Here is a 14,620-nt window from a genome sequence, read left to right as displayed (position 1 = left end):
AAACCAAAGCACTAACAGTAATTATTCATTATCACTTGTCAACACCGGAACCAATTAACACATTTCTTTTGAGATTATAATACAAATTATTTCCTACACGATTGTGCACAAGTATTAATTTTCAAAGTAAATACACGTATGATACAACATTGTGCATGCAAATTATTTCACACAAAGCAAAACATTATATACAAGAGTGCAATGACATTGTGGACAAAGAAGGGGTGCCAAACAAGGTCCCTCCAACAAAATGTTTCCATCCTACGGCTGCCAGAGGACATCAGTGAATGGTGGTGGTGTTATATATATCTTGAGGTTATCTTGAGATGATTTCGGGGCTTTTTTAGTGTCCCCGCGGCCCGGTCCTCGACCAGGCCTCCACCCCCAGGAAGCAGCCCGTGACAGCTGACTAACACCCAGGTACCTATTTTACTGCTAGGTAACAGGGGCATAGGGTGAAAGAAACTCTGCCCATTGTTTCTCACCAGCGCCTGGTATCGAACCCAGGACCACAGGATCACAAGTCCAGCGTGCTGTCCGCTCGGCCAACCGGCTCCCTAAATAGACACTATAGACACTATATATATAGTGTCTGCCATTTGCTTAGAGCTAGCTGAATAAATGTTTATTCTAGCAAAGAATATGTGTATTTTGTGCAACTCCATTGCAACCTTTACACTGCCCTTCTACCGGGATATTATGAAAATTCAAGACATGTTTCACACATATTACAGTGAAGCCTTAAGGTATATTAGAGTTGTCAGTTTTACTATCCTGTATAAATTCCACTATTTATATTTTTTAGTGAAAGAAAATACCTCTCCATATAATTTAACTACAGCAATATGATACTTCTGAATGATTAAATTTAATTAAAATAGTGACTACTGATATACTAAGGCATTAACACTTTCGCGGGATGAGGATGCACCCCGGCGTCCTGTTTCGCCTACCCGCTCCCGCATAGTGGACATAAACTTATGTCCTCTCTTAAAATATTTGTATAAAATTCAATTTTTATCCGATTTACTTTGGGTTTGTTTCAAACTGCGCGCCATGAGGCTCTTTCTCACCAATAGGCTGCATGGTACAATAAGTTCATGAAAGGTTCACAAACATAACAAAAGTAAAAACATTTCGTGTGTGTTTGACTCTCACTGATATGTTCCAGCGTTGTTTTATATTTGGCGCTATTCTATCTTACGCTTTGTTGATTTTTTTTACCTACGGGCTCGTAGAACATTCTATTGCGAACACATTGACACAAAAATGAATGACGTACATAGAATAATAATGTCATGAGAATGAAATAAGTATAAGCTTTCAAAGCGCCGTGCATCGTCCCGTCACCGACACCGGGTAACAATTTCACCACTTCCCACACTCTTGCGGGCGGGCCGCAATCATTATTCTACGCTTATATTCATATCACCGTGTTGGGAATCTCATTGCGAGTCCATTGATACCAAAATTAACGCTGTAGGACAAGTGTGGAGGTGACAACAATCCCAAGAGTAAAAACATTTTGTTGCTGTTGGGCGCTCACGGCGAGTCATCTTCGTAGTTATTTATTTGGTGCTGGTATCCCTATACGTTTCGTGACTTTTTTTATTGATGTTCTTCTAGAGAATTTTATTGCGAACACGTTGGTACCAAAATGAAATACGTAGCTCGAGAACTAAGGTCATGAGAGTAAAAAGAGTAAACAGTACACATTTTTGTTTTTACGCTTACACTGCAAAACGCCGGGAGCACTTACGGTTGTTTTTTTTACATTCGCCAAGAGCCGGAAAGTGTTAATAATCATATTAAAGAAGGTGAAGAAAAGTCCTAATATATGCATAAATGTATTAAAAACCTAATTTTCAGATATAACCTAATCTTTCTCAAGGTACTGCATACAGTACAATCTTCTGCACCAAATTCTGAGAATTTGGTTTTTAATACATTTATTCATATATTGGGGTCTTTCCTTTACCTTCATTTAAGCACTACAGCATTGTAGAATGTTTCTTCAATCATATTTACGTTATACAGTACTGTTCATAATGATTTAATTTATGATCTTGGTAAACATGAAGAAAGTTTAGTTGGGTTTGTCAATGCATTTCCAATTGAATGACAATTCAATTGAAACATTTCTCTTTGAATAGTGAAGGGGCAGATTTTCTTTGGAAATTAATTATCAAAAATTATGTGTGCAAAAATAAAACATCCTATTTATGAATGTAATAAATATTGAGGGTTTTTATTATCGAGTATGAGTCCTTTGTCAACAATAAGGTAATACTTTAATACTAATGTTAGTGTGAAATGTTCACTCTGCATGTGTTCTGTAGTAATAAGCTTTGTGTTTATTATTTAAAATGCAAGTGCTCTATAAAGTCAAGTGTGTATTACATTGTCACTTAAATTATGCTCGATTCGTTATAAATATGAAACGTCAACATTTGATATGAACTTTGTTTAATGCTACAAGTGATAGTATCACATGCAACTAATGTGCAAGAATCAGACTGTCTGCATCATCACTGTCCAACAAATGATTTTAATGCAAATCCTCTGGGATGCATTATTATCAATGTTATCCTAATGTGGGTACAATATTAGTATGGGATAACTGTAAACAACATTATTCACTAGGCTAGTAGAAAAAGTTTGTACATAGATGCTAATGATGTATTGGCAATAAGGGGTCTGCTAGTCATGGAAACATTTAAAAGCCATACAGCATGCCAAATACCCAGATATGGCAGCAGCAGAGGAAAAGAGTATCATCTTTGCTTTGTTGCAACTCCACACATCACCATTCCATTGAGCTCTATGCTAGTGCAAGGAGCAGAGTTACAGATGAGAGAACAGATTTAGAAACATCTGACTGCACGAGAAAATAATTGGAGCAGGACGATGATGGAACCAAAATCCTGGCTAGCCCCAGATGAGTGGCTTAACTCGTGTGTCTTTGAACAAAGTGTTTGGTAGAGAACTCCATTACCTACACCAGTGTGCACATGGATTATGTGCGTAAACGTGGATTGACTACCAGTTGGGTGCCTTCAGAGTCCTAGTGGATCCGGGTGGATACCAGATTTAATAATCATTAGCATATGATGGTCCATGGGTTAAGGCATGTGTCTGGGGGTTACAATGATGCTGGTTCAGTCCCCATCCTGCCCCAATGAGTTTCTCAGATATATCACATTATTGTGATTTCCTTGTGTATCTGACTGAACACATGACATTTTGTCAAAAGTATATATATTAAAGTACTGTATATGTTGTATAAATTTACTATAAAAACCTTTATTGTAATATAATAAATACAAATGTATATTCATAACTTATTAATATATTTTACATTATTTCAGCAAATGTACTGAACCACATATTCTTAATTTTGACACTCACCTTCAAATCCTTGATTATCATGAATTTCAGTGATGGAATGCTCATTTTCTCTTCCTTCTAGCACAGCTAAAAGGCATTGATGTATGCATATATATTGTTGCTCGGTTTGTACCATCCATACCCGTTCTCTTCGCATTTCATACACAATACCAAATATGTCCACATAATCACAGGTGCGAAGGCTAAATAAAATACGGTCCAAAGCAATGAAAGTTCCTGAGCGACCCACACCAGCACTGAAATTGGCAAATCCATGAAGATTACACAGGTTATAAATTTCAAATTAAATAAATACCAGTAGAAAATCACTTAACACCAATATCTCCAAAAACCTACACCTACAAACACCTACACCTGTTTGTACACCTACAAACCTATCAGTGTAGGTTTATAGGTGTACAAACCTACACTGCTAATGTTTACATCCATGACAATTTACACACCCATTTAAATATTAACAACACAGTAGTTTACCAATTACTATTAGTTTACTAATTACTTTAATAGTCACAGCCAACCTAGACAATAAGTTTAGTTATATTATGGCACAGTTCAAATAGGTCAGCCTACAATATCATATTTTACACACACATATTTTAACCCTAGTGTCCAAAACACACTGGCATTCTGACACTTTATTTTGATTACACTGTATAAGGTTCATGTAAAATATTTCTTACCTGCAGTGCACAACAATGGGTTTTTGATCTGGGCCAACCCGCTCCCGAAATGATCTAACAAATCTAACTAGTGTTTGTGGTGGCTCTGGAACACCAAAATCTGGCCAGGTTGTGAAGTGGAAATGGCGCACAACACGGCATATATCTCCCTAGAAAAATAAACATTTATTAGAATTTCGAGTCTGGAAATTATAGTAAATTGTAAAGTGTGTTTTATACAAATATGTTTTCTTCTTCTGGCTGAAGACTTTTTTGCCATTTCCATCCTATAATGATTAATGGTAGATATGGAAACTCCATTCTTTTCCATTATTATAAATGTAAAAGTATTAAACAAGAAAACAACAGATCAATAAGTAAAGACCAAAAATCAATGTTGAGTAAAAAATAAAAATTGTGTTTACAATACTCTGACTAAAATACTGTACTTAAAATTCCTAATTCAGTATGCTTATTTGTTATATTTATGATATTACATACCTTGGGCCAATTTGATGATCATATTTACTACTGCAGTTGTACCTGTTGTATGGGTAACAGCTTCTACCCCGTATCAACCTACCCTGGCTTTGCGCCCTGGAGAGGCCACTTCAGACCGACAACCAGAGCGCAACTCCATAGTCTCCTGAGACTGATGGATGCCTACTACTACTACTGTATCAATAATGATGCTATATGTTGTGGAAATATATAAAAACATGGCTGTATGTTACTTTGACCACATTTTCTAATAGAAATACTCAACAAAATGGGTTATTTTACATTTTTTAATGACAGCAGGAATGAGCACACATTTTTCTTACAAGAAAATAATAAAAAGATATAAGAAATTTCAAAAGTTAGTTTTATGGTTGTATTTTGACCCTTAATAAGTATGTGGCCAAAAAACTGGAATCAAAGCCAAAGGATTAAGAAAGGGATGGAAGCACAAAGGTATGCACACAGCATAGCTCAATGGTACTTGAGGACAGTAGTTTATCCCCTGTACCTTCTACCCTCTGCCCTCCTCCCAGTACAGTTAAGTAAGCAACTATCAAGAGGCACAGAACAAGAAAAGTAAAATTATCAACAATACGTTCTGTAGTTAAACAATAATCGTGATATATATATACACGAAGGTCTTACTGATGTAATTTGAAATTAATCCAATGAAAACTGTGACTCTAAAAAATACAAATGGTCATTATAATTGATGGAAAAAGGGTTAAAATCTGGAAAGTTATTTGAGCAAAAATGGCAAAATTTACTTGGAATATATAGAGCATTAAGGCCTCACCTTGCAGACTCTGAACTCCGATATATTCCAATCTGGGAACTGGCTTTCATTCAGGATGGTTACTTGAATGTCTCCATAATACACAGGCTGAGTATCATATGGCCAATAATGGTCACACTTTTCACGACCCTGAAAGGGAACATAGATACACACAGTAAGAAAAACTTTTGGTTTTTAAATTACTGAAGCTACAATTTTAATTTTAAATGAACATGTAATTCAGTAGATTAGATTACTTACATGAACACTTCATCATGATCTAGATTTAAAATTATCCAAGTAATGTTTATGTAATCTGAGGTAAGTAATTATTAATGAACAGAAGTCTCATACTTGGAAATGTACCTTTTCAATACATCGTGTAAGCATTACTATGGCACGCGAGTTGCTTTCCCAACACATTCTCCAGAAGTCATCCCGTGTTGATGGCAAAGGACCTTGCGTCACTATAAATTCTCTTGGTGAATTATATCCCTGGAAATAAACATATTTTCAGTCAAGTGAGAAAAGATGTAATGAAAATTAAAGCACATTTTTCCAATGTTTTAAGTTGCACAATAATTAATATGCTGGGGCCAGGCTTTAAAATGGCCAGATGTAAGATAAAAGGTCTTTACTTGTGATATATACGAGTATCAACTCTCATCCTTAATACTGTAGAGCCACACGGACAAACCACACATGGACCGGGACAGAACATACCCGTACAACCAGGGAACTTTGTGTTTGGCCCACAACTCTACCAAGTAAACAACATCAGTTCTCTTCTATGTCGCAATGGAATACAGTATAATCAATGGAATAAAATAAATAAAAACTACAGTACTTTTAAACACTCCTCGTGCTGAATAAAATATCCCTCATAGTGCTGAATAAAATATCCCTCATAGTGCTGAATAAAGTACTCCTCATAGTGCTGAATAAAGTACCCCTCATAGTGCTGAATAAAGTACACCTGAATGCTGTACTGAAAATGCTGCTGAATGAAAAATTTATCAGTCTAATATTATGATTAATTAATAAACAATAATATTGTAGTAATAAACAAAAGGAACATTAGAAACTAGATAATACAAATTGAGTAGAGTAATGTAAGGAAAAAAAAGTACAATTGAAAGATAGAGACAGCAGACAAGAAGTTCTAAGAATATAATAAATGTTTAAGAAATTATTAACATTTACACAGCTCTCCATGCTATATGCTGTACTTTACAGTACTGTATATGGTAATTAATGCTAGTTCATTCGTTAATAGTTTATTAAGCCAAGAGGTATTTAAGCACAGTTATAAGAATGAGCTTTAAAAACAAAAACAGACTTACTGGTACATAATTTGCATTGATATAATCAGTGCCTTCTTCATCGTCAGTGGGCTGTAGTTTGAAGCGAGAATGGTCATAAGGAAGAATATTGGTAAAGCGGTTTTTAGGTCGATTGACAGGCAAATCAGCAGCGTTACGCTGAAGGTCATGTCCAACATGTTTGAGTGCTTCATATTCTTCAGAAAAGTGATATTCTGAGTCAGCTGCCATAAACCTATAATGTGCTGCAAAGTCCTTCAGTTTCACAGGGCGGCTGTTGAAACAAAGCCATCATTAGTTTATCTTAATGGACATTAGCTTTTCCAAGGGGCTGCTGATAAGCATTACTTACTTTCATATTATCGATACTACATTATTACAAGTACAGTACTACAAACAAACCAACAATACCTTAAAAGCAATAATCAGCAATGTTTCAGGGAAAACCACTCTCTGTGCTCGCTAACAATGAGAAAAAATGTTGATCTTGAGGCATACTGCCATGCATAATGAGACTACTATCAACATTCATAGGAAAGGCAAGAAAACTTACCTGGAAATGTTGTAAATGCTATCTAACATTAGATGAGCAATAATAAGATGATTGTTTATGCAAAATATAATTTTTACTTATACATTCTTATTGAAATTTAGTTAGTATTAAGTGTTCTTACCTTGTTTCAATTAGAGAATCTGGAAGCGAGTGCATATCTCCATCCTTTCTGTTAGGGTCCATGGTCTTCTTAGGAAAGAGACAAACTCGTCGACGCCTCATGATGATGACCACCACAACCACTAACACCAGCACCAACACTGGCACAGCCACAGACAAACCCACATTTCGACTTTCAAATTCTGCAAGAAAGCCAATAATATACAGAACAGAATGTATTTTATAGCTATAGTATGACAATATTGTAGACACAAGCAGTTCTAAATGTAAAAAAGACAGTACAGTCCACCCATGGCCTTATTTACAGATGATTCCCATGCACCTCACAGATACTCCATTTGTATAGAATATTGTTAATAAATTCATTGTAGAGTTGTCAAAACCCTAATAAAAATATATGTAGAATGTAATTACCTAAGTGTAGTTACAGGATGAGAGCTACGCTCGTGGTGTCCCGTCTTCCCAGCACTCTTTGTCATATAACAATGTGTATGTGTGAATGTGTACATCTGCATGTGCGTGTAATTACCCAAGTACTCACCTAGTTGTACTCACCTAGTTGTGTTTGCGGGGGTTGAGCTCTGGCTCTTTGGTCCCGCCTCTCAACCGTCAATCAACAGGTGTACAGATTCCTGAGCCTATCGGGCTCTGTCATATCTACACTTGAAACTGTGTATGGAGTCACATCACTTCCTAATGCATTCCATTTGTCAACCACTCTGACACTAAAAAAGTTCTTTCTAATATCTCTGTGGCTCATTTGGGCACTCAGTTTCCACCTGTGTCCCCTAGTACGTGTGCCCCTTGTGTTAAATAGACTGTCTTTATCTACCCTATCAATCCCCTTCAGAATCTTGAATGTGGTGATCATGTCCCCCCTAACTCTTCTGTCTTCCAGCGAAGTGAGGTTTAATTCCCGTAGTCTCTCCTCGTGTAGGTACATGATGGGGGCTATGCTTATGGTGTCCTAGCTTCCCTATAATCTGTCATATGACACTTTGAAACTGCTGATGGTTTTGGCATCCACTGTCTTCTCAAGAATATTATTCCAATTGTCTGCAACTCTATTTGCAAATGAGAACGCTTGGACAGCTTTTCAGTTGCTTTGCTTTCCAAGTTTAAGTCTGTGGCCCCTTGTTCAAGATATTACAAGTTTTAACATTTGCTCTTTATCAACTTTGTCAATTCCTATCACAATTTTGAATGTGGTCAACACATTAAAAAATGCACAGACAATGATGCATCTAAGGACCAACGTATCATGTTTAAAAGGAAAATAAAACCAGTAACTGGTTGAACATATGTAAATGACTTACCAGTAGTTATTGGGTGGCTGAAGTAGGTATCGGCAAATTTGTCCCTAGCTGTGTAGGCCCGAATTTTGACCCTATAAGTAGTTCCTGGCTTGAGTTCTCCATTACAGTATCCAATCCGCATCATACAGTCCTTCTCGGTGCCAATATCAAAATCTTCTACAGATGAGGTGTTGAAGGGATAGTATGGCTCTGTCACCTAAAACCACAACTTAATTATTTCCCAATAAAATATATGAAGGGAAAGAACAGAAAGCAAATTCCCCTGATAAAAATATCTGTCAGTGTACAGATTCAGTTATACATAGTGCAAATGTAGCATATAGAATTTTATTTTCATAAACTTTAAAAAATAAGACCAAGTCAATATGATAGCATGTTTCTAAAGAAAGCTATTCGAGCTTCCTAAGGGAAGATATAGTGTGTCACATAATCAGGATAATCCAATTGGGCAGAACAACATTTACGCAATAGCTCCACTGAAATATTTTCAACCATCCCTGCAATGGCAAGCATTGACATATTATGGAAAAGGTGTATGTAAAAGTAAGTCTTGCTAAGTTGATAGAAAAGAGGGATACATAAATTGATGCCAAATCCCAGCTGAAGCAGCTCCACTAAAGCAGATCTCATTGAATGAAGCAGTTATATTAGGCATAAGCCTCCTTTCCTCAAACAGTCAAAGAAAGGACATGACAAAAGTGACAGGAAAGAGAAGCCCAATAATGAAGAGCCAAGAAATGCACTGTAGTGAACACACTAAGCTACCTCATGTTGACAGAGAAAACACCCTAAAAGCCTGGAATAAAATCTTGGCTACCTGCTTTCCTATAGAAAAAGTGACAGAAAATGCCTAAAAACTTCATATGAAAAGACCAGCAGAGAAACTGGAATTGGTTGAATACTAACAGTAGTCAATCTTCTATAAGAGGAAAGTAAGAAAAGAGACTGGGTTTGGACATATGCCCTGCAAGCATAAGAACCAAGACTGCAATTGCTATAGGGAGGTCAACAAACACATGGCCCCACAAAGATCTCCAGATTCTACTGAAATCCTATGGAAACTCACAACGAATTGGCAGCCAGAATCTGACAAACCATAGGCACAGTGGTCATACAGAAGATTAATTCCACAGATTAATTCTGTGGACATTATTCTACAGAATTAATCTTGAGAATGAATCATACAAACCATTCTATTGTCTACACCCTCCTAGATGGCTGGCAATGGTCAACAGAACCTGTGTGACGCTGTGGAAATCAAACCCACGTGGAACTGATGTATAGTGTACAGTACTACAGTACTACACTCCAGACATGGCAAAATGCCTGAAGATGATTTGGCATCATCTTGATACACACAGTCACTGGGATGTGCAACAGAGTTGTATGAAGGAACCAATACCATCCCTTGCAAGACTTTCCCAAAACAGCCTTGCTTTGTGGTTACCTTGTGATGGTTTCGGAGCTTAGTGTCTCTGCAGCCCGGTCCTCAACCAGGCCTCCTTGTTGCTGGACTGGTCAACCAGGCTGTTGGATGTGGCTGCTCGCAACCTGATGTATGAATCACAGCCTGGTTGATCAGGTATCCTTTGGAGGTGCTTATCAAGTTCTCTCTTGAATACTATGAGGGGTTGGCCAGTTATGATGCTTATGTGTAGTGCAAGAGCATTGAACAGTCTCGGGCCTTTGATGTTAATAGAGTTCTCTCTCAGAGTACCTGTTGCGCCTCTCCTTTTCAATGGGGAAATTCTGCACATCCTGCCATGCTTTCTGATCTCATGTGGTGTTATTTCTTTGTGCAGGTTTGGGACCAGCCCCTCTATTATTTTCCTCATGTAAATTATTATGTATCTCTCCCACATGCGCTCAAGAGAATACAGACTTAGGGATATTAGTCAGTCCCAATAGTTTATATGATTTACTAAGTGGATTCTAGCAGGTAAGGAACTCTGCACGCTCTCCAGGTCAGCAATTTCCCCAGCTTTGAAAGGGGCTGTCATTGTGCAACACATTTTCCACTCTAGAGAGCACTAGCATCTTGAAAAGTATCATCATTGGTATAGCATCTCTGGTGTGAAATGTTCTTGTTATCCAACCTCTCATTTTTCTTGCAGATGTGACATCTACTTTATTGTGTTCTTTAAAGGTAAGGTCTTCTGACATGAGTACACCCAAATCCTTTACATTGCTTTTTCGTTCTATGTTATGATTTGACCGCGTTTGGTATGTGGTTTCCATTTTTATATTTTCATTTTTTTCGTAACGTAGGAGCTGGAATTTATCTTCATTAAATACAGGCATTACACTGTAAATACACTGGTAGGCAGCCAGTGCCTTCCTACCTTCAGAAGGAGGACAGACAGCAGAACAAATAGTTGTACCATAGAGGCTCAGAAGGACTTTCAAGTCTTTATAAATGCACTTGTTAAATCATTCTGGGGATTTTTGGATTGCATATGCATCCAGCAACATTAGCACTTTCAATGACCCTGAAAGAATGTTTCAAAATGATAACTGTGAGACTGGTGTATGAATGTTGCCCTGACTGACTGTGCATGATCCTGATCATATGACATAGCAGGTATTATCTATAGAGCAGTCAAATGTAATATTTCAGAACTAACAGGATATTTAACTGACCTGGTATGGTGGCCAAACAGAATAGCTCTGTACATCTTGCCATACTGGCATTTCCAACCCTCTTGAGATTTTGGAATCATCCTCAGCTACAATAATACTATATTCAGTAACTTGTCCATTCTCATTGGAAAAGTAATTCTTACGATACCGGATGCGAATAGTGGAAGAAGTACGTGACACCTCAGTAGGAAAGACTTGATGACTGGGATCGGGTGGGGCTGCAAAATAAATGTGTTCTACTTATTAATGATCATTAAAAACTTGCAAAATAAATATTATTTATAAAACTGCATAAACAGTTTTCTAATGTATCAATTTGTATAGCTGATAAGACAGCACAAGGAATCCCAATACAACACTTGGGTTTGTTCTAGACTCACAATCAGAAATTCAAGGTTCGAATCCCGAGCGGGACAGAAATGGTTGAGTGTGTTTTCTATCACCTAATGCCTGTTCACCTAGCAGTAAATAGGTACCTAGGAGTTTGTCAGCTTCTTGTGGGGTGGGGGGGACATAATAATTTTACCTTGAGGGGGGGGGATGGGTACCCCTCAATATAAGCCTAACATGTATATACTGATATACGGTATATACACTGGGTGCCTGTCCCTAAATACAATGTATTATTATTATTATTAATGCATCCTACATCTGACTGATCCTTACTCTTTAATTTTGTAAGATATTTATCTCTAAAGTATCCACATTTGTGGTATTATGAGGTAATACTTAGTATAGGATTAATGTTCAAATTTGTAATGTATGTACAGCACTGTACTTACATTCACTAAGGAAAAAAAAGTACTGTTGGTAACAAAATATATTAAGTTATATTCTTATTAAATCAAAACTTGCCATTTTTGTATTATATAAATTTCAAGATAAATATTGTATATGTCTTGTGTTGCATAAGTACTTACCCCAGATTGGCATAGTCTCCTCCAGGCTTTTAACACGCCCTGAGCCAATTACTGTTCTTGCTTCAATTTCAAATAAATAAGTTTGTCCAGGAAAAAGATTTGTAATGGTCCCTTCCAATTCATCAGGACTAAATTGTCGGACATTGGTAGATGGGGAACCCTAAAATGATAACAGCATGTAATTATTTTCTGATATGCTATGCAAGTGAACAGTTATTACTGACAAAATTAAATGATGGGCAAGTAATATTACAAAAAACAAGTACCAACACTTAATTAGAATTACAAAGTGTGAATTGTAGTGTGCAATGACTCTAATATCAGGGAATTTACATATTACAAATACAGTACTGTACTGCCAACTTCACCTTTATTCCATATTTGATGGTGAACCCTAAGATAATTCCATTCTGTTCATCTAGAGGCAATGACCAATTTAAAGTAATCTGGTTTGGTTTTATTAGAGCTGCGCTGAATAGTGCCACCTTGAAGTAATAAAAGATTTATTAGACAACTTTTAATGGTTATAGAATAAGTAGTATAAGAATGTCATTAATTTAGCAGTACAGGTACTTACACCAGAGATAAGAATCATCAACATATTACCGGTATTTCACAAAGTACCAAAACCTTACAATGAATACATAATTCAAATAGCATGTTAAGTTATGGTCCAACTAACCTTTCCAGGAGTGCTTTCTCTGGTGCTAAATGTGGCTGACACAGGTTTGGACTGCCTCATGATGATATGTTCTAAGCTGCCAGCACGTGTGAGTACAGTGAATGTGTAGTTACGGTGGGGACGAAGGCGTGAGATAGTAATGGAATCGTAGCTGGTACGGTTAGTGATCAGCTCATCCTCAGTCAAGTATTGAACCTGTAGAGGCAAGCAGAAGAAAAATTAATATGAGGACTCTTTATGTATGTATTATATATTATTTCAAAGAATAATATATTCTTGTCTAATTTACTTCACCTTTCATTAACGTATGGATATTCAAGTCCCATACCATTCCACCTAACACAAATTTCTCTCCACCATCTTAATAACATAAGTAGTTTTATGTTTACCTGTATTTCTGAATCATATTTTTCACCTCAAAATTATAGTCAAGTATTTTATACTCCCATATTGCCTTTCATACCCTAATTATCTATCACAACCTGCTTTTATAATACATTACTATATTACATTAGACTATGAAAACTACATGTCAGCATGGACCTATAACAGAACCTTCATGCAAAAAAATAACAGCAAGAATGCCAACCTCAAATGAATCATAATCTCCTTTTGGTTTTGTCCATGCAAGAGAAATTTCTGTGTCGGATATGGAAGTGACATTGATGTCTGTGACAGGTTCTGGATAGAGGCGATCCTGGCGTATGAGAGGCTGGCTTGTCACACCACCTGACACTGTCCAGGCTGTGATGTTGTACAACCGACCAGGCACAAGCTTTTCAAAAATAATCTGGAAATACATAACTTTATTAATTGTACTGCACGAAATATAAGTATATTTAATGTATACATACCATGGCTGCTTTTTCTTGATCAATCAAGCATAATCTACATTTTGAGTCCACTGTGATCAATAAAGACAATCAATTATGCCATTTTTCTTTTCTTTTTTAATATGACCTCTCTGAGATTCATCATGCATCCTCTTTATGTAATTTCATTAATTCTTTCAATCCTAAACTCATCTTTAGCACATATCTATGACCAGTCTTTCACACACTTCCCTTTACTTTATTCACATAGAGTACTGTTAAATCTATATTAATTTATTTTCACACATGTGACTCCCATCCTGAGACAGAATACTGTACATTCCTTCTGCAGATTTAATTGACAAAATTGATACAAAGAATTCCTGAGACCTGGAACTTCAAAAACAAGAGGTCATAGATTTAAGCTAAGTAAACAATGCTGCTAAAGAAATACAAGAAAATTTCCTGTTACAGAGTGGTAGAGGGTTGGAACAAGTTAAGTGAGAAGGTGGTGGAAGCCAAAACTGTCAGTAGTTTCAAAGCGTTATATGACAAAGAGTGCTGGGAAGACGGGACACCACGAGCGTAGCTCTCAGCCTGTAACTACACTTAGGTAATTACATTTAGGTAATTACACATACAGTATATATACACAAATTAAAAAATACACTATATCCATATAAAGGAAAAGAACAGTTTTGAACCAAGACGTGTTACCTTCCTGTCATCATCAGTAGCTAGTTTTTCCTTAACAGGTATAGCTGGATCAGACAGCATGAATCTGTATGTGTCAAAAGTGGCCACAGCTGTAGGCGTTGGTGTGTAGCGCAGCGTGAAGGATTGGGTGTCAAGTTGATTGACAATAGTTATATCCGATGTGATTACTGGTCCTGCAAATTATATTCAAATACA

At 36.7% G+C, this 14,620-nt stretch overlaps 1 protein-coding gene across 3 annotated transcripts in view; it reads right to left on the bottom strand.

The window, feature by feature from the left end:
- Window positions 1-14,620, bottom strand: part of Ptp10D (Protein tyrosine phosphatase 10D) — a 91,957-nt gene that overhangs the window by 4,704 nt on the left and 72,633 nt on the right. The window contains exons 16-29 of one of the 3 annotated variants that reach the window (XR_006771411.2): window positions 14,426-14,598; window positions 13,486-13,686; window positions 12,897-13,091; window positions 12,583-12,699; window positions 12,215-12,374; window positions 11,295-11,512; window positions 8,655-8,850; window positions 7,340-7,520; window positions 6,687-6,939; window positions 5,710-5,838; window positions 5,365-5,493; window positions 4,089-4,237; window positions 3,409-3,644; window positions 2,744-2,826 (exon numbers count right to left, since the gene is read on the bottom strand). Coding sequence is in view for 2 of the 3 variants with exons in the window: in XM_045726762.2 (XP_045582718.2) it covers window positions 2,775-2,821; window positions 3,409-3,644; window positions 4,089-4,237; window positions 5,365-5,493; window positions 5,710-5,838; window positions 6,687-6,939; window positions 7,340-7,520; window positions 8,655-8,850; window positions 11,295-11,512; window positions 12,215-12,374; window positions 12,583-12,699; window positions 12,897-13,091; window positions 13,486-13,686; window positions 14,426-14,598 (2,384 nt within the window). In the remaining variant the exon portion in view is untranslated. The remainder of the gene's footprint in view (window positions 1-2,743; window positions 2,827-3,408; window positions 3,645-4,088; window positions 4,238-5,364; window positions 5,494-5,709; window positions 5,839-6,686; window positions 6,940-7,339; window positions 7,521-8,654; window positions 8,851-11,294; window positions 11,513-12,214; window positions 12,375-12,582; window positions 12,700-12,896; window positions 13,092-13,485; window positions 13,687-14,425; window positions 14,599-14,620) is intronic. The other 2 variants (XM_045726762.2, XM_045726763.2) reach the window with 2 other exon arrangements.

Source organism: Procambarus clarkii, chromosome 88, assembly GCF_040958095.1.
Source record: "Procambarus clarkii isolate CNS0578487 chromosome 88, FALCON_Pclarkii_2.0, whole genome shotgun sequence".
Lineage (NCBI taxonomy): Eukaryota > Metazoa > Arthropoda > Malacostraca > Decapoda > Cambaridae > Procambarus > Procambarus clarkii.
The sequence above is the reverse complement of the archived record's forward strand: the minus strand, read 5'-3'. Positions and strand labels throughout refer to the sequence as shown.